This window comes from Hemiscyllium ocellatum, chromosome 26 (assembly GCF_020745735.1).
Source record: "Hemiscyllium ocellatum isolate sHemOce1 chromosome 26, sHemOce1.pat.X.cur, whole genome shotgun sequence".
In the NCBI taxonomy this organism is placed as follows: Eukaryota; Metazoa; Chordata; class Chondrichthyes; order Orectolobiformes; family Hemiscylliidae; genus Hemiscyllium; species Hemiscyllium ocellatum.
The window spans coordinates 39,582,593-39,605,077 of NC_083426.1; the positions used below are offsets into that span (position 1 = coordinate 39,582,593).

The 22,485-nt window shown below is 39.7% G+C and overlaps 1 protein-coding gene across 1 annotated transcript in view; it reads right to left on the reverse strand.

Moving 5' to 3' along the window:
- Positions 1-1,480: 1,480 nt before the first annotated feature.
- The window catches only part of LOC132828424 (differentially expressed in FDCP 6 homolog), a 148,003-nt gene continuing 126,998 nt past the window's right edge, over positions 1,481-22,485 (reverse strand). The window contains exons 8-12 of the mRNA XM_060845526.1: positions 21,689-21,796; positions 19,702-19,868; positions 18,020-18,218; positions 10,170-10,260; positions 1,481-3,751 (exon numbers count right to left, since the gene is read on the reverse strand). Coding sequence (XP_060701509.1) covers positions 3,447-3,751; positions 10,170-10,260; positions 18,020-18,218; positions 19,702-19,868; positions 21,689-21,796 — 870 coding nt within the window. The 3' untranslated portion in view covers positions 1,481-3,446. The remainder of the gene's footprint in view (positions 3,752-10,169; positions 10,261-18,019; positions 18,219-19,701; positions 19,869-21,688; positions 21,797-22,485) is intronic.

Genomic DNA, 22,485 nt, shown 5'->3' on the forward strand with positions numbered 1-22,485 from the left:
ACAACCTTTATGGGATAATTAATTTGGAGTGAAGAAATTTCTCCCAGTCCTCCCTGATCAGCTTGATCCTGTGACAGTGCTATAATGTTCGGAGTGCCCCAGCCAGCTGGGGAAACAAGTTCTCGTATCTACCCTGTCAAACCGATGTTAGATCAATGAGATCACCTCTCATTCTGCTGAACTTGAAAGAGTAAAGGCCAAATGCATTCAGAATAAAATCATAAGATAGCTCTCTTATTCAGAGAACCAATGTGGAAAATAGTCATTACACAGCCTCCAATATAAATCCTTCCTTAAAGATAGTAACCAATACTGTACATAGTACTCCAAGTGTGGTCCACACAAAGCACGGTATAATTGTGCCTATATTTTGTTACTCTTGTACTCAATCCCCTTGTAATGAATAGTTCACTTCCTAAGTGCTGACTGTACCTACACGCTAACATTGTACTGCATGTTGCAAGTGCACTGGCATCTCTGAATGTCAACATTATCAAGTTTCACTCCTTTTCCCAATAAAGCATACCTGCTTGCAAGTCTGAATTAGATCACTTAACTGGCTACAAAGACTTCAGGTGAACTTGCCCCCAACCATTCACGTCAGAGACAAAAACAGCAATTGTTGGAGAACCTCAGCAAGTCTGACAGCATCTGTGGAGAGATAACATTCCACCTTAGGCGGCCAGTCAGCCCATTGAGTCTATCCAGTTTTCTGCATAGCAACCAAGTCTCTCTCCTATGCTCCACGCTTCTAGATTGCAGGCTTATTTCCTTTAAGTGCCCATCCAATTAACTTCTGAAAATGTTGTTTGTTTTCACCACCTTCGTGGGCATGTTCCAAGTCATAACCATTTGCTGCATAAAAATTTTCCTCATACCCCACCGCCCCCATAATTCCTGCCATCAAAGTTTAATTCTGTCCCTTAGTCCTTGCACTCAGCGAACTGAAACAGTTTTTCCTTGTGTATCTTATTCACACTTGTAATCTTTTTCACTTTTATAACTATTCTTTCCTCTAAAGAAAAACTTCTCCCACCTTTTCAAGTATAACTCCTCTGGGACCATCCTGATTTCTGTCTTACAGACCTTGTACCATTCTCAAGTATGGTGACCAGAATTGCTGCAGCTGAGGTCTAAACAGAGCTTTAAATAAAGGCTCCACATAACTTTTCTGCTTTTGTACTCATTATCATTATTTATGAAGTCCTAGATACAAGAATTGCTAACCAACCTCTCAATAAGTCCGTACACCTTCAAACATTGGTGCATAGGCATCCCCAGGTCCCTGGGGCGGGGGGATGAATTACATCAGTGAATACAAAAATGTTTTTGGAATTTTAGGAGAGCCGTTAACAAAGTGACAAGGCAGTAATTAGCTGTTCCCACTGTTCTGTGACTGTGCAAAAAAAGATAAAGTGAGAGTCAGACATCTTAAGAAAACTACTTTATTACAGCAGAATTGCAATAATACTGTACAGGTTTTATCTGAATTGCTGTATCATTCAGGAGTTTGAAAATGAACATCCATAATTTACGTTGCCTACAGTTGTAACTATGACATTATTTTGATGTCAATTAATTGTTTAATTAGAATTCAATAGATGGAGATTGCAGGCATATCAAAATGAAGTATAACTATGGAATAAGACAATATTTAATAACAATCAAATTGGTTATACATATTTTGTATAGCAAAATGCAATTGTCAATAAACAGACTATACAAATAGACATTATTTGTGCTAACAAGTCTCAGTTGTATCAAATAATTTTAAAAATAGATACTTCTGGAGTTAGCTAATATCAGCCATTGACTTATTAAAAAACTTCAACGTTTTATCTAAATATTTATTAAAAATTGCGCACATTTTACAAATTTTCAAGCATAAAAATGAAAGCAAGTTGAGATGATTTGAAATACTTCTGACTGTAGCCCAAAATAAAGGACATGCTCATTTGAAAGCACATAAGCAAAAATGAAGCCTGCCTTTATTTATGAATCACAGAAGCACTTTAAATCCTACACCTCACACTTGAATGCCCTGTACAAAATTTGAGTCACACCGAAGTTGTACGCTGTTCTGGAAGAAGTATTTGATACATATACATTCTTCACATTCACATTTAACAGAGACGCCAGTCAGTGAACACAGAACTCCAAACTAGTTTACCATGGATCTGAACTGTTTAAGAGCTTTCCTGGCTTTGGCTGACACACACTGGCAAGTTTGGATAAGTGCAGCTTGAGACTTCTCAAACCAAACATCTTGTAGCAGTGTAGAAGAGTTCAAGTTCTGAACACTGCTTTGGTGCTAATGAAAATGAATCAAAACAATTAATAGCATTAATATGTACCTCAATATTATAAAATAAATTGAAAAACATTGACATCTATTTTAAAAGCAGACTGTGACCTTTCAGGATGAATTTCAGAAATTTCCAGATAGCCCACTACGTAGGCTATCCATGTGGTGTTCATGTGCCAGTCAAGCCTTCTCCTCTCATCCCCATCTTTTTTTAATTGAAATAGTCATCATCACAGCCCTCTGTTCCATCCTCCCTCATATGTTTGTTTAATGTCACCTTAAATGCATCTATATTATTTCCTCCCATGTGGTAACAAGTTTCACATTGACAATACTATGTAAAGGTATTTCTCGGAATTTCCTAGTGGAATTCTTGGTGACTCACTAATATTGATGGCCTCTGATTATGCTCATTCCCACAAGTACAAACATATTGACTCAATCAAACCTTTCATAATTTAAAAGACCAGTCTCCCCTCAGCCTTCTGTTTACTGGAGGAAAAATGCCCTGCCTGTTCATATCTTCTGGATCCACATAGCCACTCAATGCTGCTAGTGCCTTTTTTATAATATGATGACCAGAACTATGCACAGAATTCTAAGCGTAGCGTAACCAAAGTTGGACATTGGTTTAACATAATTTCCCAACTTTTCAATTCTAATGTCTACAAGTAAAGCTGATTGTGTGACTTGTTCAGTTGACGGCGAGGAGGCTGACAGCATTCAAAGTGAATAGTTTGTATTTTTTTTAAACAGAGTTGTTTGCCAATTAATAAGTCTTTACAAATTCAATGTCCACAAATTGTATTACAGTGAAAGAATGTAAATGAGATAAAACTCCAATTTTAAAGTTCTCCTTCACCATTATTGATCTAAAGATGCATTAAGTATTGCTCTCTACTGTATGCAAACAATGGCTGATGGCTTCAGGCAATTTCAGATTGCTTTGTCTTTAGTAACTTCAGTCATCCTTGTGGAAAAGGCTCAATAAAATGGCTGACTTCATTGTTGACATCTAACTTCTACTCTTTGTGCTGATGAGTCTGGACTTTATTGGACCACTCTTTGTGACCTGATGTTATTGTCCAATACGAAGCAATGGAATGTCAACGGTTTTGAATCACCTCTGTTGACATCCAAACTACCTAATGAGTTCCTCTGTTGGAGCACGTTCCGGTTCTTCCGAGGACGACCTTTGCATTGGTTTTCTAATTTCCACCGAATTCCTTTTCACCTGTCCATTTAAAGCTGAGGTCTCCATTTCCTCAACTGAGTTTGCGTTAGAAGGACAGTTTGACAGTGATCGATGGAGGTTCTCTTTCCTACACTCATCAGCAGTTGTGTTACCTTTCTCCTCAGTCTTTCCCGATAACTTTACTCGTACCTCCTGCTGTCCCCCTGTTGATCCTCGATAGATAGGCAGCATGGGAGGCGTAGGCCGCTTATCTGTAACAACATGAGCAAATATTTTGAGAACGATCACATGTAATGATACAAAATCTCTTAAGTAGACTGTTTCTTTACACCACCAGCTCATCTACTGATTGCAGTAACATGGACTCTTTATTGTTCTGTTTGTCTTTTAAGCAGATATATGGAGAAAAGAGCATACTGACCAGAATTGCTGCCCAGTAGGAGCAAAATGAGAACTTGGCCCACTCAATGTCTCAGGAAAAGACCCAGCAGCCCACAGTACTGAATGTGCAAGTGGCAGCAGTTTCTGCTAATTGCTGGTGTTCCGGTGGGAATGGGGTATGTATGTACGCATGTAATGTACATCTGCATGTACAGACACTAACCCCTGGACCACTGTACATGGATTTCATCAAAAGCAGGACCAAAAGGGAATTGCCTGCTACTCCCACACAAACAGATGGCTGCTCAGTTCTATGCGATTTTAATGTTTATATTTTTTTCAGTCCTGTATTCTCAATGCTTAATCAGGATTTCTGTTATTTTGGCAATTACACACCTGAACTCATCCTTCACTTTAAAGCATAATGAAATATTCAGAGGCCCATTAATAGATTGTGACGAGCAGGCATTCAATCACAACTGAAATTAAAAGGAAAGCTATTGATTTTTACATCCATTTCTGAGATATGGTCAGTCACTTTATCTTGGCTGCCTTTAATTTGCTTTCAACCTGTCGGAGAAGTAGTACATCACCTTCTGATGTGTAAAACATCACTTCAAAAGAGTATTGTTTAATTAGAAAGTACTTAGCAATCTTGGAACAAAAACTGCTTAACATTGTCATCAACAGAAGTAACAAAGTTGAAATGAGCTGGGATTTCTGGAGCTCAGGAAATCATTGCACCGATTTGTTATACTGTACATTGTTCAACACTGGAGAAATTCAGCTTCTGCCCAAAACAAGTAATTGCTCCACGTGAAGGATCACGGAATTCAAGAGCGAGAGCCAAAGTTGGCAACAGGCCTTATCTAAATGCTGGTGAGCTGCAGCCACAAGATGGGCACCACAGCTGCTTATGAACTGAGAAGAGCAGTTGTTCAGTTGGCTCTCGAGCAGAGAAACCCTTGTCAGATTTGGAAGAGTCAGAGAGATCAGAAGCTGGAGAAAGACGGTTGAAAATTTCATGGGTCTTTTTCTCTCTGTGGCCTTCACTGGCTCCTTTAGTGAAAAGCTCAGTGCAAATAGGTAGGGCATGCACAATACAAGCTCCACCTACTTAGTCCTGAATTTTGTAATAACATTTTACAAACAGCTCAGGGGCACAAATCAAGGAGTCTGATACATATTTATTGTCCAAACTACTATGGGATAGCAGATCACAGCATGAAATTAAGAAATCTGATACATGTGTCGTATTTCTCTCCTCTTTTAATTCTGAGTCCAGTTTTCAATTATAAAGGTGTCAGTTTACCCGCTACTCTAAAACACTGCAGAACGTGCAAGAATTTCTCATTGTGATCCAGGAACAGGTTCAGATTTGTTATCAGTGCATTACTTGGACCTTTAGTTTCTCTATCTGTCTGGGCAATGCTCCCTGTGAGCAATGCAGCTGCTAGGAAACCCCACATGCACACACCTCCACTGCAGGACATCCTCTGTTTTAACATGGCACACACAAAACTCAGATGTCCATGCAGGGAAAACAAAAATGACAGATAACATTAGCAGTAGGTGAGTAAATTACAAGTGTGGCAAGAAAGCACTAAGACTCGAGGTGCCTTACAGAGAAAAAGAAAGCAGATAAGACACATGTAAACTATTCAGTTAAGAGCATTGGTAGCTGCTTTAAAGTAGGTTGTGGTAAAGATGTGAGGAGATTTTAAGATGTAAATAAGCAAAAGTACAAACAAGTTATGATCCAGTTTCTCATTTTCGATGATTTCATGGTTGTTAAGTGAACAATGCATGGCTCCAACATGTTTGGCAAAATCTTGGAATGGGGAAGTGGTAAGGAGTTATGGATGAGAAGCTCAGAGGTCTGGATTTCCCTGACCACCTGCAGTTTGAACTATCAGACCTGTTTGCATTATTTGGTTCCATGTTTCCTGCCTGATGACCAGCTTCTGACAGAAGAGAGAAATCAGGGGACGGTGCAGTTGGATTTGGAGCATCCCTGAGTGGGTGAAGATTACAGATGGTAATCATGAGGTTTCAGTAAAGCTGACTGTTCCCACAGGGTGGGGGAGGAGGGTTAGCGGGTGGGCAGGAGAAGATCTCAGAGCTGACAGATGACACAAGGATGAATGAAAAAGATGTGTTTGAGCTATCAGATGGGGCTCTATGGGGTAGCGACGGGTGGGGGAGAAGTTGCTGGAGAGTGATTTAAACAATCAGCTCTTCTAGCGTAATTCAAAACAGTTGCTGACAACTGGATGGATGAACAATCATTTCAAACTTATCCACACATTCTCACATTTCCCCTAATCCCAGTAGGCTAGAGTGTGTGACTGTCTTTGGTTTAAAGTAGCAAATTATGATATATATTAACGATTCAGGTGAGGGAACTAAATGTAACATGCCAAAGTTTGGAGATGATGCAAAACTGGGTGGGAGTGTGAACTGTGAGGAGGATGCAGAAATGCTTCAGTACAATTTGGAGAAATTGAGTGAGTGGGCAAATAGGTAAATGGAAGTAAAATGCGAGGTAGTAAAACAAGACAGCAGATCATCTGAATGGCAAAAGATTAGGAAAGGGGGATGTGCAACAAGACCTGGGTGTGCTTGTACAGCAGTCACTGAAAGTAATAACGTTTAAGTGCAGCAGGCAGTGAAGGAAGCAAGTGGTGTTTTAATGTTCATAGCAAGAGGAATCCAGCACAGGAGCAGGAGTGTCTTGCTGTGACCACACCTGAAGCATTGTTTGGTCTGCTTCTCTGCAGAAGGATATTCTGGCTATGGGGGGAGTGCAACAAAGGTTTACTAGAGTGACTCCTGGGATGACAGGATTAACATATGAAGAGAGACTGGATCAGTAAGTATAATATTCAGTGGAGTTAGAAGAGGTGATATCATAGAAATTTACTAAATGCTAACACAGGACTAGACAGGGCAAACACAGAAAGGATGTTCTCAATGACTGAGGAGTCCAGAACAATAGGTTACAATCTTAGGATATGGAATAATCTATTTAGGACTGAGAGGAGAAATGTCTTCATGCAGAGAGTGGTAAGCCTGTCAAATTCTCTGTCACTGAGAGTGGTTGAGGCCAAAACATCGAATAGTTTTAAGGAGGAAAAAAAGGAATTAGATACAGTTCTTAGGTCTGAAGGGATCTAAGGATATGAGGAGAAAGTGGGAACAGAGTCAAGAGTTGGATGATCGAAGGGCCTACTCTGCTCTTAAGTTCTATCTTTCGATTTTAGATCTTGGCTTTGTTGGCAATACATTTTTAATGCATATGTACTCACACATGCACATGCTAGTCAATAAGATTACCAATGATACACAGGCTTGCTTTATACTGGTTTTCCTAATTAGATTGACATATCTAATATCTCCTTCGGCAAGGTTTGATAACAGCTGGGGAATATGGCGTAGAAAATTAACCATACATAATGTTTACAGATTTTTTTTTAAAAACTCATGATTAATGGGAATGGGTTTTATAATTATTGAAGACTACCTTTGTTGCTTTGCACTTGCAATGCAATGTGCTGACTAATGTTCCATTATTTGTAATAGGTGTTTCAGTTCCGTTCACAATGCAGCAGCTGTTAAAGCAGCACAAAGTAGGTTTTCATTCACGCAGATTTTAGTTGACTCACCAGCCTGACTTGGAAATTTATTGCCGCTTCTTCAGAGTCGTTGAGGCAAAATTCTGGAACTCCCTCCCTAACAGCCTTGTGGGTGCCTCTACAGTACATGAACTGTAGCAGTTCAAGAAAGCAGCTCACCATCACCTTCCTAAGGGCAACTGTGGACAGGCAATGAATGCTGGCCAACCAGTAATGCCCATGTTTTACAACAGAATAGAAAATAATCCTTTATTTATTGCTGAATGACTCAAACTGTTAACCACCATGTATGGAGTTGTTTGTCTTACGTATATCTGAAGGCACAATAAGTCAGTGCTGATAGATAACGATTAAATAGTCGTGGGAAATGACTAACTGAGCTCAACCACAAACTAAATAACTGACGCTTTAAAGGAATGCAACAAAATATTGTTTGTGATCCAACTGTCTTCACAGTCAACAATTTCCTCACCATTTTATTTATCATTATACCTCTGGCAATCTGTAATTAGCTGTCTTAAGAAAGGTTGATCTGCAAACATTATATGTGATTATAAAAGCAGGGATATATTTCTAAGGCTCTATAAGACTCTGGCCAGACCACAGTTAGAGTATTGTGTACAACTTTGGGCCTCACATTTCAGGGACAGGCTCTGAAGCATGTTCAGAGGAGGTTCACAAGAATGGTCCCAGGAATGAAAAGCTTAACATATGAGGAATGTTTGAGGATTCTGGGTTTATACACTGTGGCATTTAGGAGGGGGAGAGGGGATCTAAAGTTTACAAAATTATGAGAGGTATGGATAGGATGGATAGTCAGACTCTTTTTCCCAGGGTAGAAATGTCAATCACTAGAGGGACATAGGTTTAAGGTAGAAGGGGGAAAGATTAAAGGAGATATGAAAGGCAATTCTGTTTTTACACACAGAGGGTGGTTAATGCTTGGAATACACTGCCAGAGATGATGGTGGATACAATAGTAGCCTTTAAGAAGCATCGTGACAAGTACATGAATGACTAGGAGATAGAGAGATACAGACAGCATGGAGGCAAAAGGCTATTCGTTGAGAAAGGCATCATGAGTCAACAGAGTCGTGGTGGGCCGAAGGGCCTGTCCTGTTGGTTCTTATTTCACATATATATCTCTGAGCAGCCCATATTTATATTGTAGCACCCATATGCACCTTTGTTTTCAACAGCATTAGTTTAAAAGTGAGAGACATCTCTTCTTGAACACAAAGTGTCAGGGAGCTGAAAGAGAAGCCATCGAAATGTAGTTGGATGGGAGTGGTCAGCCATACAAATGGGGCAGATCTCCTGGCAGGTGTAGGTGTAAGCAGCAGCTGCAGCAACATCTTTCAAGATCATTGACTGAAGGTGACCTAGCCCAAAATAATTGGTAGGAGTAAAAATAAGGTTTGGTCAAACGTTGCACATGTAGCAGGGGTAAGGAACAGATTAACTACTATATTTGGATGCAAGTAAAGAGGCAATAAGGGTGGTTTTCTATGCAAGAAAATAGAAACAAGATCAACAATTATCTTTTCTTAAAAAAAAACAGGTGATAAATACAAGAGGTATTCAAGGTTTGTGCGAAACTAATGTAGTTTACAAAATACCATGCAAGGACTGCACAAAACACTATATAGGACAAACAGGAAGACAGCTAACAATCCGCATACATGAACATCAACTAGCCACGAAACGACACGACCAGCTATCCCTAGTAGCCACACACTCAGACAACAAGCAACATGAATTCGACTGGGAAAACACTACTATTCCTAGAGGCATGGCATTCATCCACAAACTCCATCAACAAACACATCGACCTGGACCAACATACCAACCACTACAGCGGACAGCTGAAACTGACACCCGGAAGCGGCAAGGACAGACCACTATAAATACCGGAAGAAACATCAAAGAAGCGCTTCGCAGGAGGCTCCAGAGCACTGATGATGTCGCCTAGCCAGGGGACGAAACGTTTGCAACAAAAACTTCCAGCTCGGCGAACAGAACCACAACATACAAGAGGTACAGCAGGACAATAAACACTCTCACATTTAAAGGATTTCTTTCCACTCAATGGGAAATGTTTCGTGTTGTGAGAACTATTCCTTTTGTCTTTATAAAGATTTAAAATGGATGTGAAATATTGATAAACTTTTTCTAAGGCTGGAGTGGAAAGAGAAAAAATGTCAGCGCAAAACAAAAATGATCAGGAATGCAAAGGGGGAGACTGCCAAGTGGGAGAGCAGTGCAACATCCATCCTCCAGCTGATTGTTGCTATAGTGATATAGACACTTTGGGATGTATGTCCTCACAGTAATGATAACAGCCTAGAATTTCTGAAATCTTGCACTGGATCGTCCATAGATGATTGACAGAAACTCCACACAAATGACTAAAGCCCACAGGGAGAGGCCTCACCAAATTTCCACTCCACCTTGATTATGTTTTTGGACAGGACTTCATTCTTAGATTTCTAATCCAATTATACATTTTTGACACAGCTTTTTGTTCAAGTATAAAAAGCAATATAATATTTCTTGGTCTGTATTAAGTAAATTGTCAATAAATATTGCAATTTGAAAAAAAAGGGTGAAATTTCATCTCAAGAACATAATTAAGGCCAATGTTGCTAGTTACCTCCTGGTCCAATTGGACGCATTAGCCTGTTCATCTGGACATTCCAGTGCTTAACATGCGAACTTGCTTGTCGCAATTTCTTTTGTGCAGCCTGTAAAACAAAGGGAGAAAATTGTCACCAAATGAATGCTGCATGGTCTCCATTAATGAACAAAGGGGAATTTGTCGTGTGTTAGTTCCTGCACAGGATCTCAGCAAAATATAATTTTTCTTTGCAAGATACATTTGTCATTCTATACCTGTGAACAGAAGAAAATAATCAGTACTCCATTAAAGGTGCAAGATTGTGTGGATTCTTATAGCACAAATGTAGTGACCCTACCTCTAAGCCAGAAGGCCTAGGATCAAGTCTCACCTGTTCCAGTGATGTGTAATAGTATCTCTCTGAATAGGCTGATAACCTAACATCTACAAGGAGATTTTGCTGCAGTAAATTCATTAAGTTAAACAATGAGGCCAATTGTAATGGCATTAAATGTGATAACAATGTAAAGACATTTTAAGATTCTTAATTTAAGGAGAGTGTGTCCATTCAGTCTTAACACGAATCCTAATTTACAAAATAATGAAATAAAAAGTTACTTACGAAAACAGTGAAAATTGAGGACTTAGCACCATCACATCTGCACTGCCAAAGAAAAGTAGTCGCTCATTCCTATCCCACTTTCCAACACTTGGCCTGTGTAGTGATTGTAACAAGGTCAGCCAGGTGAACCTTATACAATACGAGTTCCCTGACTGGGGCTGTTAACCTGGTCCAATCAGGGAGCCCTGGCTGATAGACAAGAACAGGCGTGTCAACCATCTTGTTCTCTCTGAGAAGTGGCTCTGATGGAGTTGGATCAGTGTCAAGAACTTTCCATGGGTATATAAAGGGTGACTTGATGACAGGATATCTGTCTCTGTGGAGTTATTTCATCCTGTATGTGGTTTTGCAAGTTACAGCATTGAGGTGTCCCTCCAGGTACCTCTAAAATGAGTTGAGGATTTTGACCTCCATAATCAAAGGTGGCAGCAAATTCTAGACCCTTCCTCTCCGGTTGTAAGTTTTTCTCCATGTCCTCTCTAATCCTTCCCCTAATCATCTTAAATCTGTGATCCCATGTGCTCTGAGAGGGGAAACAGGTCTTTCCTGTCTAGATTATCCAGGCCCTCATTATTTTGCCCTCCTCAATTCAATCACCCACAGCTTCCTCTGTTCTAAGGAAAACAATCATAACTCATCCGATCTTTTATTATCACCTATTTTCAAATTCTGTCAACATCATTGTACTTTTACCAGAGCAATGATATCCTTCCTTTAATGCAGTGAGCAGAACTTTACACAAAATTACAGCAGTGGCCTAACCAGCATTTTATACAGGTGCAACAATAAATCCTTCCTTTTATGTCCAATACCTGATCCAATAAAGGAAAGCATCCCATATGCTTTCCATATTGTCTAATGTACCTTCTCCTGCCTCCTTCAATGACTTGTAGACATGCACATGCAAGGTTCTCACTTCCTCCACCTCTATCCTCTCTGTATTGTGTATTTTCTTGTTTTGTAAAAGGAAACAACAGCATATAGATCTGTTGGAAAGCTGGGTGGAGAAATGGTAGATGGCGTTTAATCCAGGCATGTGTGAAGTGGTGCATTTTTGGAGACTTACTGTAAGAGAAAAGGTATGGAGTAAATGGCTGGACCCTTAGGAGTATTGATATACAGAGGATCTTGGGATGCAAGTCCTAACACCTGCAAATGGCAACACAAGTGGATAAGGTGGTAAAGAAGGCATACGACTTGCTTGCCTTCACCAGTTGGGGCACGAGTATAAAAGTTGGCAAGTCATGTTGCAGCTGTATAAGACTTCAGTGAGGCCAAGTTTGGAGTACTGTGTGCAGTTCTGGTCCCCACTCTATAGAATGGATATGGAGAGTGCAAAAGTAGTTTTACCAGGTTGTTGTCTGAATCGGATAGTATTAGCTAGGAGGAGAGGTTGGACAAACTTGGATTTCTTTCACTAGAACGTCAGAGACTGACTGAGGGGCAAATGGATAGAAATGTATAAAATTATGAGAGGCATGGATAGGGTGGATAATTGGAGTCTGTTTCCCAGGGTGGAAATACTAGGGGGTAAGTTTAAAGGAGACGTACGAGGCAAGTTTTTTTTTAAATACAAGAGGGTGGTAGGTTGCAGGAAAATGCTGCCATGGGAGATAATCGAAACGGATATGACAACCATGTTTAAGAAGCATTCAGACAGACACATGAACAAGCAGAGAATGGAGTGATACGTACTATGTGTGGGGAGGTGAGATTAGTTTAGAAAGTCACCATGATTGCTGTAGACATGGTGGGCCAAAGGGCCTGTCCTGTTGCTGCACTGTAATGTGCTCACTTTGTCAACCCATGATAAGCTCAAGACAAGATCTATACAAAAGCAAAAACCTATGGGTGTTGGAAATATGAAACAAATACAGAGAATGTTGAGAACGTTGAGCAAGTTTTGCAGCATCTGTAAACAGGCAGAAAGATTTAGTGATTCCAGTCAATAATTTTTCATCACTTCTTCAAAAGAGAATTAGATACACACCTGGAGAGAGTAAAACTTGCAGGTTCATAGGGAAAAGACAGGGAAGGAGGACAAGCTGATTTACTTATGCTGGAAGCCAGCACAAAGACAATGGGCCAAATGGCTTCCTCCTGTGCTGGAAATCATTAAATAATTTTATCATTCACTCAATTCTCTGCCTGTTCATGTGTCTGTCTGAATGCTTCTTAAACATGGTTGTCATATCTGTTTCTATTATCTCCCATGGCAGCATTTTCCTGCAACCTACCACCCTCTTGTATTTAAAAAAAAACTTGCCGCGTACATCTCCTTTAAACTTACCCCCTAGTATTTCCACCTGGGAAACAGACTCCAATTATATTATTTTATTGACTAATATTCATTTTAAAGCCACCATCTTGCACAGTGACCTCCACTATACCTCCATGCAACGTATAAGGATTCCATTCTCCATCTCTATCACAACTGTTCTAACGTTGCACCCTTCCACACCAGTGTATCAGAGAGGTGTGTTTTTTAAAAATCAACTAAGGAGTATACCCTCAATTGCTCTTGGCAGCACTGTTGACCACAATTCCTTGTGCTCTCTCCCCTTCCCCTCGCAAATAGGACCACGTTAGGGTTCCTTAGTCCTTACTTTGTCAGTCCACAAGCTGCTGTGCTCAATGGATTATTTTCCACCATTCCTGTCACCTCCAACCTGTTGCCACTACCTCCCATTTAAGCATTCCAAAAGGAACTGTTCCCTCCATTATACCTTGATCCACTGCTTTATCACTCTCATCCTTTCTCACCTTTTTATGCCAGTTGATGAGATGTAGCTTGTATATCCTCAAAGTTCCAAACACTCCTTCCAAGTGAAGTAGTGATTTACACAAATTTTCTTTTAACCTAGTCTACTGCATTGACTGCCCATAGTGTAGTTTCCCTACATGCAGAATAGCTCTGTTCTGATCACAGGCATGTCCCAAACTTCTGCTACTTGGCATTTTAATTCTTCACCTTGCTCGCGATGACATCCCTATCCTTGGTCAGCTCCACAACTCCAGTGACTCTCAAATAAGCTCGAAAAACAATGCCCCTCTTTTGATTAGACTGTTTACAGGACTCAGGAGTTTTACACAGAGTTCAGACCATAATCTCAGCACCTATTTTATTTCCTTTTCTTTGCAGGTTTCAGCTTTTTCTTAACTTTTTGCTTGCTCTCAGAAGCACACCTGCTCTAGATACATCTTTCATTTCTTGGTTTCTATTCTTGTCCCATCACCATTTATTTTAGTTCTGGGAGACTACTCCTTTCATTGTTCAATCTTTCCTGTCCGTCACCTTTCACTTTCCTTCTGTCCTTGTCCTTTAATAAAAACAGAATACAGCAGTTGCTGGAAATCGGAAATAAGAAGCAAAAATGCCAGAGAAACTCAGCCAGTCCGGCTGCGTCTGTGGAGAGGGAAACAAAGTTAATGTTGTGCCCAGTTCTGAAGTTGTTTTGTGTAACACTTAAAATTTTAACTCTTTCTTTCTCCACAGAAGCTGTCAAACAGTTTTCATTTTTTCTGTTTTGATTCCATCAAACCCCTTGCTCAAAACTAATCCATTTGGCTCTTTCTGATGAAAGGACCCCAATCTGAAACATTAACTTGGCTCCTTTCCACAGATGTTCCCACAACCTTTTGAGATTTTCTGTGTTTTTTCTAAGACATTACTTTCTCAGCAGTATTGCTCCCAACTTATGGTTGAACAATTTACTTTCTTTGTGTTGTTTATTGTTATTTCTAAGGCTTTCGAACTTTGATAAATATGCTTGCACTGTGGATGTTTTGACTCAGTTATTTGAAAGCAGCAGCCCACCAGAAGCAGATGCTGTCAACTGTAACATTTCAATGAGTTTCCAAACAATTGTTATAAAGTCCCAATAAATCCTTAATAAAGGTATCACCTTGAGCTTAAAACATATGGGATGGATTGACAGTGACATAATAATGTGGATGCCATTCCCAACCCTCTGACAATCATCTTGAGGTATGGGTTAATAGAGATTGATATTTCGGATCAATGTCTTATCATCAGAACTGTTGAAGGATCATCAACTTGAAATATTAATTCTATTCATCACTCCACAGACCTTAAACTAGGCACATTAGCTGCTGTACATATACCACATACTAAAAGTCACATCAACATGTTCAAATTATTTTCTGTTTCTCCCACTCTTCTCCCTTAGTAAAGTCACAAATAAGACAACCCCCATGTGGTGATGACATCTTCAAAATTCATGAGAAGCTTTAGTCTCCGGTTAACAGCAAGACTGATTTTACAAAAACAGCCAATTTACTGTTCTCTATGTTATAATATTGTGGAGAAAAAGAGTGTTCTTCTTTCTGAAACAAAAGGCAGTTTGTCAACTTTCTTGCTATTCGGTGTTCTGGTCCATCAGCACACAAAGCATAATGAGAGTCAATAAAACATGACTTCTGTCTGAAATTTCTACAAGGCAGTGAGGAAGGGCAGAGAGGAAGGGCAGACAGCAATCTTAGCTGAAATAATGCTCAGAAACCACCTTCGATACAAAGAGGTCAAGGCCGAAGCAATGCGACGCCACATCAAAAGCATGGCATTCATTGCTCGTTCTAGATAGGAGCTTTATAACATGGCAATTTGTATAAACTCCAACTAGCCATGATAGCGACATGGGAAAGGGATATTTAGTATCAGATCACCCTTCATTTACATGAAAATAAATACGTATCAAGTGCTATTCTGTGTACTGCGAGTAAATGGAATCTTAAGCCTTGTTCTAAGAATGCATGAGTATAATCTAAAATATGCTGAAGTAATTCTACCATATCAAAATATTGCCAACATTAGCTGACAAATCTTTTCTGTTCATGAATCATGCCATTTTATGGTAGATTTTTTTTTTTGCAAAAAAAACCAAAGAAATTTACTCCCTTGGAATTTCCCATTCCTGTTCATTCTGTACAATAAATTAATCAGCTCACAATTTTGGCTCAATTGTTTCCGAGCAACAAAAACCTTCTGTCACATTTCAGAAAGAACCAGAAATATTGTGATTGAGGGTTTCTTGCCCACGGGGCTACTCAAATTTCCTCCCTTAAGTGTCCCTGCATCATGATCTGACTGATCATTAAATACCTATTGAAATTAATGCAAATTATTTATGTAGAAACAGCGAAAACTGGGAAAACTTTTGCAGGTCAGGCAGCATCTGTGAAGAGAGAAACAGTTAAGCTCGCTAATACTTGTCAGCAGAATGGCAGAGGGAATGGGGGAGTGGGCTGTGGTGAGTAGGTGGGAAATTGCCAAAGGAGTTGGAGAAAACATAGGAATGCCAGAGAAACTCAGCAGGTTTAGTGGCATCAGTGAGAGAAAACAAAATTAATATTTTGGGTCTTGTGACTCCTCTTCAGAATTTGCATTATGGAGGCGTTAACCAGAGATGCTTGGGAAAGGTTCTTAGGCATCAGGCTGGGTTTGGGGGTGGGGGGGAACGGGTGTTGTAATCAGCTTTCAGAGCTTGGTTGGTTACCTAGGAAGACATTGGTCATAATTGCACATTGGAGAGTCCAGTGGTTATTGCATTGGCTCTTTTGGAATTGGCTTTGGGAGGGCTGGGAGTGGACAAGTTATCAATGATGGGCACTTGGAGAAGGGAGAGATAGGTGGAACAGTGGGAAGTGCCCAAGTTTTCTCGACAGGTGGGTTATGGACCACAAGGTGTGTTATAAAAGATGTTTTTCCTGGAGGGGAGGAGGTTGGGAGATGACCTTACAGGAGGTTTATAAAATCATGAGGGGCATAGATAAGGTGAAAGCAAAGGACTTTTCCCTAGGGTGCATAAATCAAAACTAGCAGGCATTGTTTAAGATGATTTAAAAGGGACCTGAGGGGTAACATTTTCACACAGAGGGTGGTGCATTTATGGAATGAACTGCCAGAGAAGGTGATAGATAGGTATAGTTAGACCATTTAAAAGGCATTTGGGCTGGTACATGAATAGGAAAGGCTTAGAGGGATATGGACCAAGTGCAGGAAATGGGACTATTTTGGGGAACCTGGTCAGCATGGACGAGTTGGACCGAAGGTTCAATTTCTGTGCTGCATGAGCCTATGACTTATGGGGGATACATCCACTTCCCTTTCGCTGTCAAGCTTCCCAGCTTCTGAGAACCACATGCATAAAAGTTCATTTTAAATCAGGCATCAAACTGAAATATGTAGATGAAGCAAATACCTTTCCACAGTGGAATACTTAGACATCACTAAACCCACCACCATAAAAACATAGTGGATGTATGTAGGATGGGTTGGAGTGACATAATGTGAATATCATTTCCAACCATCTGTCACTCATCCTAATGTTTTGATTAATGGAGATTGATATCTCAGGTCAATGTCTTATCATCAGAACTGATGAAGGATCACCAACTTAAAATATTAATTCTGTTCCTCCCTTCACAGATACTGCTTGACATGTTGAATATTTTCCAACAGTCTCGGTTTTCATACATATACCAACTATAACTATTACTTCTTAACTGGTGAGTAATCTTACAATATTATACCTTAATAATAAGTCCCTGTGCCTAATTATTTTTGAACAAAGGCAGTACAGTCATTGGGCATGGATTTTGATTTTATAATCTGGATTCTAATGACACTTTTTGACATTTCCAGATATAACCAAACCAAAAGGATAATATAACCTTTCTACTGGACTTTGTCTTTTTCATGAATTTGGTAACTAACACAGTGAAGGCTGCACATTACTTAATCCTGAAGAAGGGCTCATGCCTGAAACGTCGATTCTCCTGCTCCTTGGATGCTGCCTGACCTGCTGTGCTTTTCCAGCAACACATTTTCAGCTCTGATCTCCAGCATCTGCAGTCCTCACTTTCTCCTTGCACATTACTTATGGCTCACAATTGGCCTTCTCAGAGTCAAAAGCATCAATATTATATTAAATTGTAACGCGATTTGAAATAAATAGGTTGATCCATCCATTAAGATTGCAGAAACAGGAACTAGGGCTGAACATTTTAGTTAATAGTGCTGTGATAAACATTGCCTAAATTAATTTCTAACCTCAATATTTATGTGAGCAACAAACTCACTTCATCTAATGTTCAGTAAGTATTGTTTTCAGTTGTGACCTTATTGTAAAATGCTGTGATTTAATGATTCGATCAGTCCATAGCAGATTGGCTTCTTCCTGATCTTACAGTTGTTATTTTACTTCAGATGTAGTTTGCTGTGTTGGATAGCGTATACACTTACCACCACATCCTGGTCTGCTCGCTGTCTGTTGACCCGCACTTCCTCCAGCTGTTTTTGTGCCTCCTCTAGAATTTTGGACTTGTTTTCCATTTCTTGTCTTAACTCCTGTTTTTCTCTCTGCGTTTTTCTAATTAGCTCCTCTTGCTCTTCCTTTAGCTGCATCAGTGCTTTCATTTTGTCTTCCTCCTCAAACAACAATCTAAAAGCAAACAGATTAGGCCTCAGTTATTTATTTTCACTCATTTTCTTGTTGCTTTGATATACACAAAACATGTCAACATCTTTTCCCCCAAACTAGATCACTCTTTGAAAGAGTTGTTGCATATGTATGGACTCTTGCTTTGCCCTACTGTTCTAAGATATTAACTTGCTTTGCAGTGTAATCTTCCCAGTGATTATTCAACAGATAACTCAACGTGTAATTGACTGCTTTAGCATCAAAACACTGAAGACTTACAATTTTGTTGTAGAAGTAATTTGGACATTCTGTCTGTCAAGTTAGTTAATGTCTGGAATTAATGGACCTAATATAGACTAGGATCAGTATTGTTCAGCTCCTCATTGTTTTAATCTACTCAGTCAGTAGAAAAGCTTTACCCCCATTACTTACTTAACTCAGGGAGAATCCTGCAATTCCTTTGTTAAAGTAAGGGGGAGTTGTTTAGTTTGATTGACCACCATGGCCAGGTGAAGTAACAAGTTATTACAATACTTGTCTTTCAGTGAGTTTCATGCTTCAAATTGTACTTAAAGGGTCTCTTAAAGTGGGGACAACGCATCTTGTCCAGATGATGAGGCAGCAGCCCTACAACCAGTTTCAATATCATAGGATTAACAGGAACAGGTCTAGGTGTAGGCCATTCAACTCCTTGAATCAACTATCATTCAATTATATTCTGGTTAATCTGCATCTCAACATCATTTATCCCTCTCCCTACATGGCAGAGGGGGAAATTTAATGAGCAGTAGTTCCCATTACTACGCATATGTTAATAAAAGCATTTGTATGACCAAGTGGTAGGGAGCCAATTATGTCCCATAAGTATCTGTGTTGGGACCTCAATTTTCATGACTTTAATAACATGACAGCCAAATACGAAAGTTCATAAAAACTATATCAACAATCTTATTATTTATGATGTAAACAGGGGAATAAAATTTCAAAAAATAATAATGGCTTAAATGAGGGCAAAACTAAGATGACTTTCAATGCTGGCAAAGTTAGGTACAAGCCTTTCCTTGCAAGTAGTTAAAAGCAAGGAACAATGGAGAGCCAAAGAGATTCATAGGTCCACAAGCACAAATCATTAAAATGTAGCACTCTGCTGCAAAAAACAAACCAAAATTGTTAGCCTTTATAACTGGAGGTTGGAATATATAAGGGGAATGATCAAATCTGGGAATGTACTTAATTAGATCCATCAAACTGGAAGTCTCCCAGTGTTTCCATCACCCATAGAAACTGGTATCATGAGAGCAGCAAACAAGCCAAGAATTAAGCAAAATGCTCTGATTTTGCCACAAACATACTTCTTCCTCAAAGTAACAGGAGGTAAGTTGGGAGCTCAGCAAGCAGGTGAACGAGACCACAAAGATCTAACAATGAAAAACCTCACACAGGGTACTACCACTGTCCTTTCGGCTCGAGTTCACTATCAAACGTATTTGCATTTTCTTCATACCTGGTCTGCGCATATCTCTTTGCTTCCTCCTCTTGCCGAGCAGTTACCTCAGCATGAAGAGCTTCCTCAAGGAGTTTCTGCATATCCTCCAGTTCACGAATCCGTTTTTTCTGGCGATCTGCCTCTGCTTCTTTCAATACCATCTCTGCTTCCATACTGGCTCGAGCCTGAAGAGAAAAGAGGTTACCAAACGAGACTACAAACAATGCCGATCTGGAGCCTATAATCTTAGTTACAGTTGACCTATCTATTCAAAGAATTGATCCCTTGACAACTTGATTAGAGAGTGGTTTAGTCTGCAGTCATACCTAACTGATGGAGTGAAAATGTTCACTGTCCACTGTTTGTGGACAATCTCAATCCAGTTCCTAAGCGGTACATGTTTAATTGTACAAGAGAATCACTATTTAATTGAGAGCTGAGGTGGTTGACGTAGCACTTGGGTATCTTTCTGAGACTGGGCACAATGGAAAGAATTTTGTTTGAAAGAATAGAAGAATTACCTCACCTCACATAAAACAAAGTAAAATCCTTAACTTTTAATGGGAGAAAAATAATATTCCTTCATGTAAAGACTGTATCTTTTTACTTTTCTTTATGTTAGACCATGGACTGAAATAGAAAAAGGGCTGCTTTAAAACTAAGGACTGTTGAAATAATTGACAGATGACTGGAGTTCAGTGTGAGCTTTGTTTACACTGTTGCTTTGCAAGCAATGGAGGAGGTGAGAGAAGATGGCACAGCATCAGGGTGTGTGTTGAAAGTGAGATTTGGCCAGCAGTGCAATTGTGATCAGTTTAGATACTAGATGTCGGAGGTCAACCTCAGCCAGAGGTTCCTGCATAGCTAAACAGCTGATGTGTATGTGAATGGTAGAGTCAGGTGGTCTCCAGACTGAAAGAAGCAAACTGTGTCTCTATATCTCTTAAGTGAACATAACTGGCTTTCTTCAGCTTTAGTTATGTTTTCCCACCAGTTACTGTAAGCTGTTGCTGTTAACCAGTAAGAAAGAGACTTTGTAATTCTGTACAAATCACTCTATGAAGTGGAACAATCCAGACGATTGGAGAACAGAAGGTCTTGGAAATAAAGGGAACATCTCATCAAGTCTTATGAACTAGTGATATTTAGCAGTGCTTCCCCGATGGCTTTTCCTTTCACCCGTAATACCATTTCTTTTGCACAACTGTACATGTGAGTAGAGATTTTAAAAGAGGGTCACAGTCTTAACTAATAAGGATAGCTGTTATCTTTGTTTGCCCGTGGCTAAAACTCACTTATCTGTCATAAACAGTAGGCTCTTGTTAAGTCCCAACACATGCTCTGTATCTTCTGCTAATCTGATACCATCTGACAGGTAAAATAAAACAAAAAACTGTGGATCTGAAACAAAAGCAGAAATTGCTGGAGAAGCTCAGCAGTTCTGGTAGCATTTGTAGACAAAAAACTAAGTTCTCGTGGAGTTAACAGACCCTTCTTCAGAACATCTGGAAAAAATCCATTCTGAAGAGTCACTGGGCTCAAAATGTGAACTCAGCTTTCTCTCCAAAAATGCTGCCAAAGCTGCTGAGTTTCTCCAGTTATTGCTGGTTTTGTTCCAAGGGTAGATAGATTGGAGATAATTTCCATACATTGATTAGCTCGTTAACTGTTGTGGTGACACAAAGAGCAGTGGGGCTAGAGAATCGGAGTTCTTTCCCAAGTGGATTGTAACATTAAAAACAATGCAAAACAAAATGGAAATGATCCAAGAATGTAAGTGCATGCCATCACAAAGTAGTATAACAAACTCTTTTGAACTAAATTAACGACACTCATTCTGTTTAGCAAATGACTGACCAGGATCACATCATTGGTGGCGAGTAATGAACTTGGTTATCGACTCTCTCGCCTTTCCCTGCCAAACACGTTCTCCAATGCATTGCCCATTGTCGATAATTTCCACAGTTATCTATCCACCACCCCTGTTTCACTATTGGCCTCTGACCTGTTCAGCTTGTCGAAGTTGTATTTCCAGAGCCCTCTGCATCTCCTCATGCTGCTGCTTTCTTCGTTGTTCTTCTTCCTTTAGCAGTGTTTCTGCCTGGCGCTGGGCCTGGGAAGGAGGAAGGAAAAATACCAAACTGTTTAGTACAATACAATGGCTTACATTATTGAAGCCTTTTTTTTGTTTTGAACTCATGTTTATCACATGGCACTAGTATTCCTAATACAGCCATGTCTTGGCCAATGCGATAGTGTTTAGGGTTAGGATTAGGATTAATTTTCAGAGGTTCTGCAATTCCACCTCTATCCATGGGTTAGGATCAGGCTTAGAGACGCTAAAGGAGGAAGAAAGAATGGCTTAGACAAAAGAGATTGGTGGAGTTGGGGATAATGTGAGGGTTGTTGTATGTTGCAACAGGACATTGACAGGATGCAGAACTGGGCTGATAAGTGTCAGATGGAAAAAAGTGTGAAGTCATTAACTTTGGAAGGTCAAATTTAAATGCAGAATACAGGGTTAAAGGCAGGATTCTTGGCAGTGTGGAGTGTTATGGACCAGGCCAGACTCTTCAAAACATTTCAAGAAGGTAGCCCAGACACTAACGTTGTTAGTTGTTTTAAGCAGGTGTAAAGTGGGTATTCCAGAGAGAATCAGCTGGTCAAACCACCTAGTTTGAAAGAAAACTGAATTTATTTGCAAGATTAGTGAATAAAACACAAATAAAAGAGAACAGAACACAGAATAACTTAACCTCTCTGAAAACCGAACACATCATCCCAACTTAATGATACTCTTCC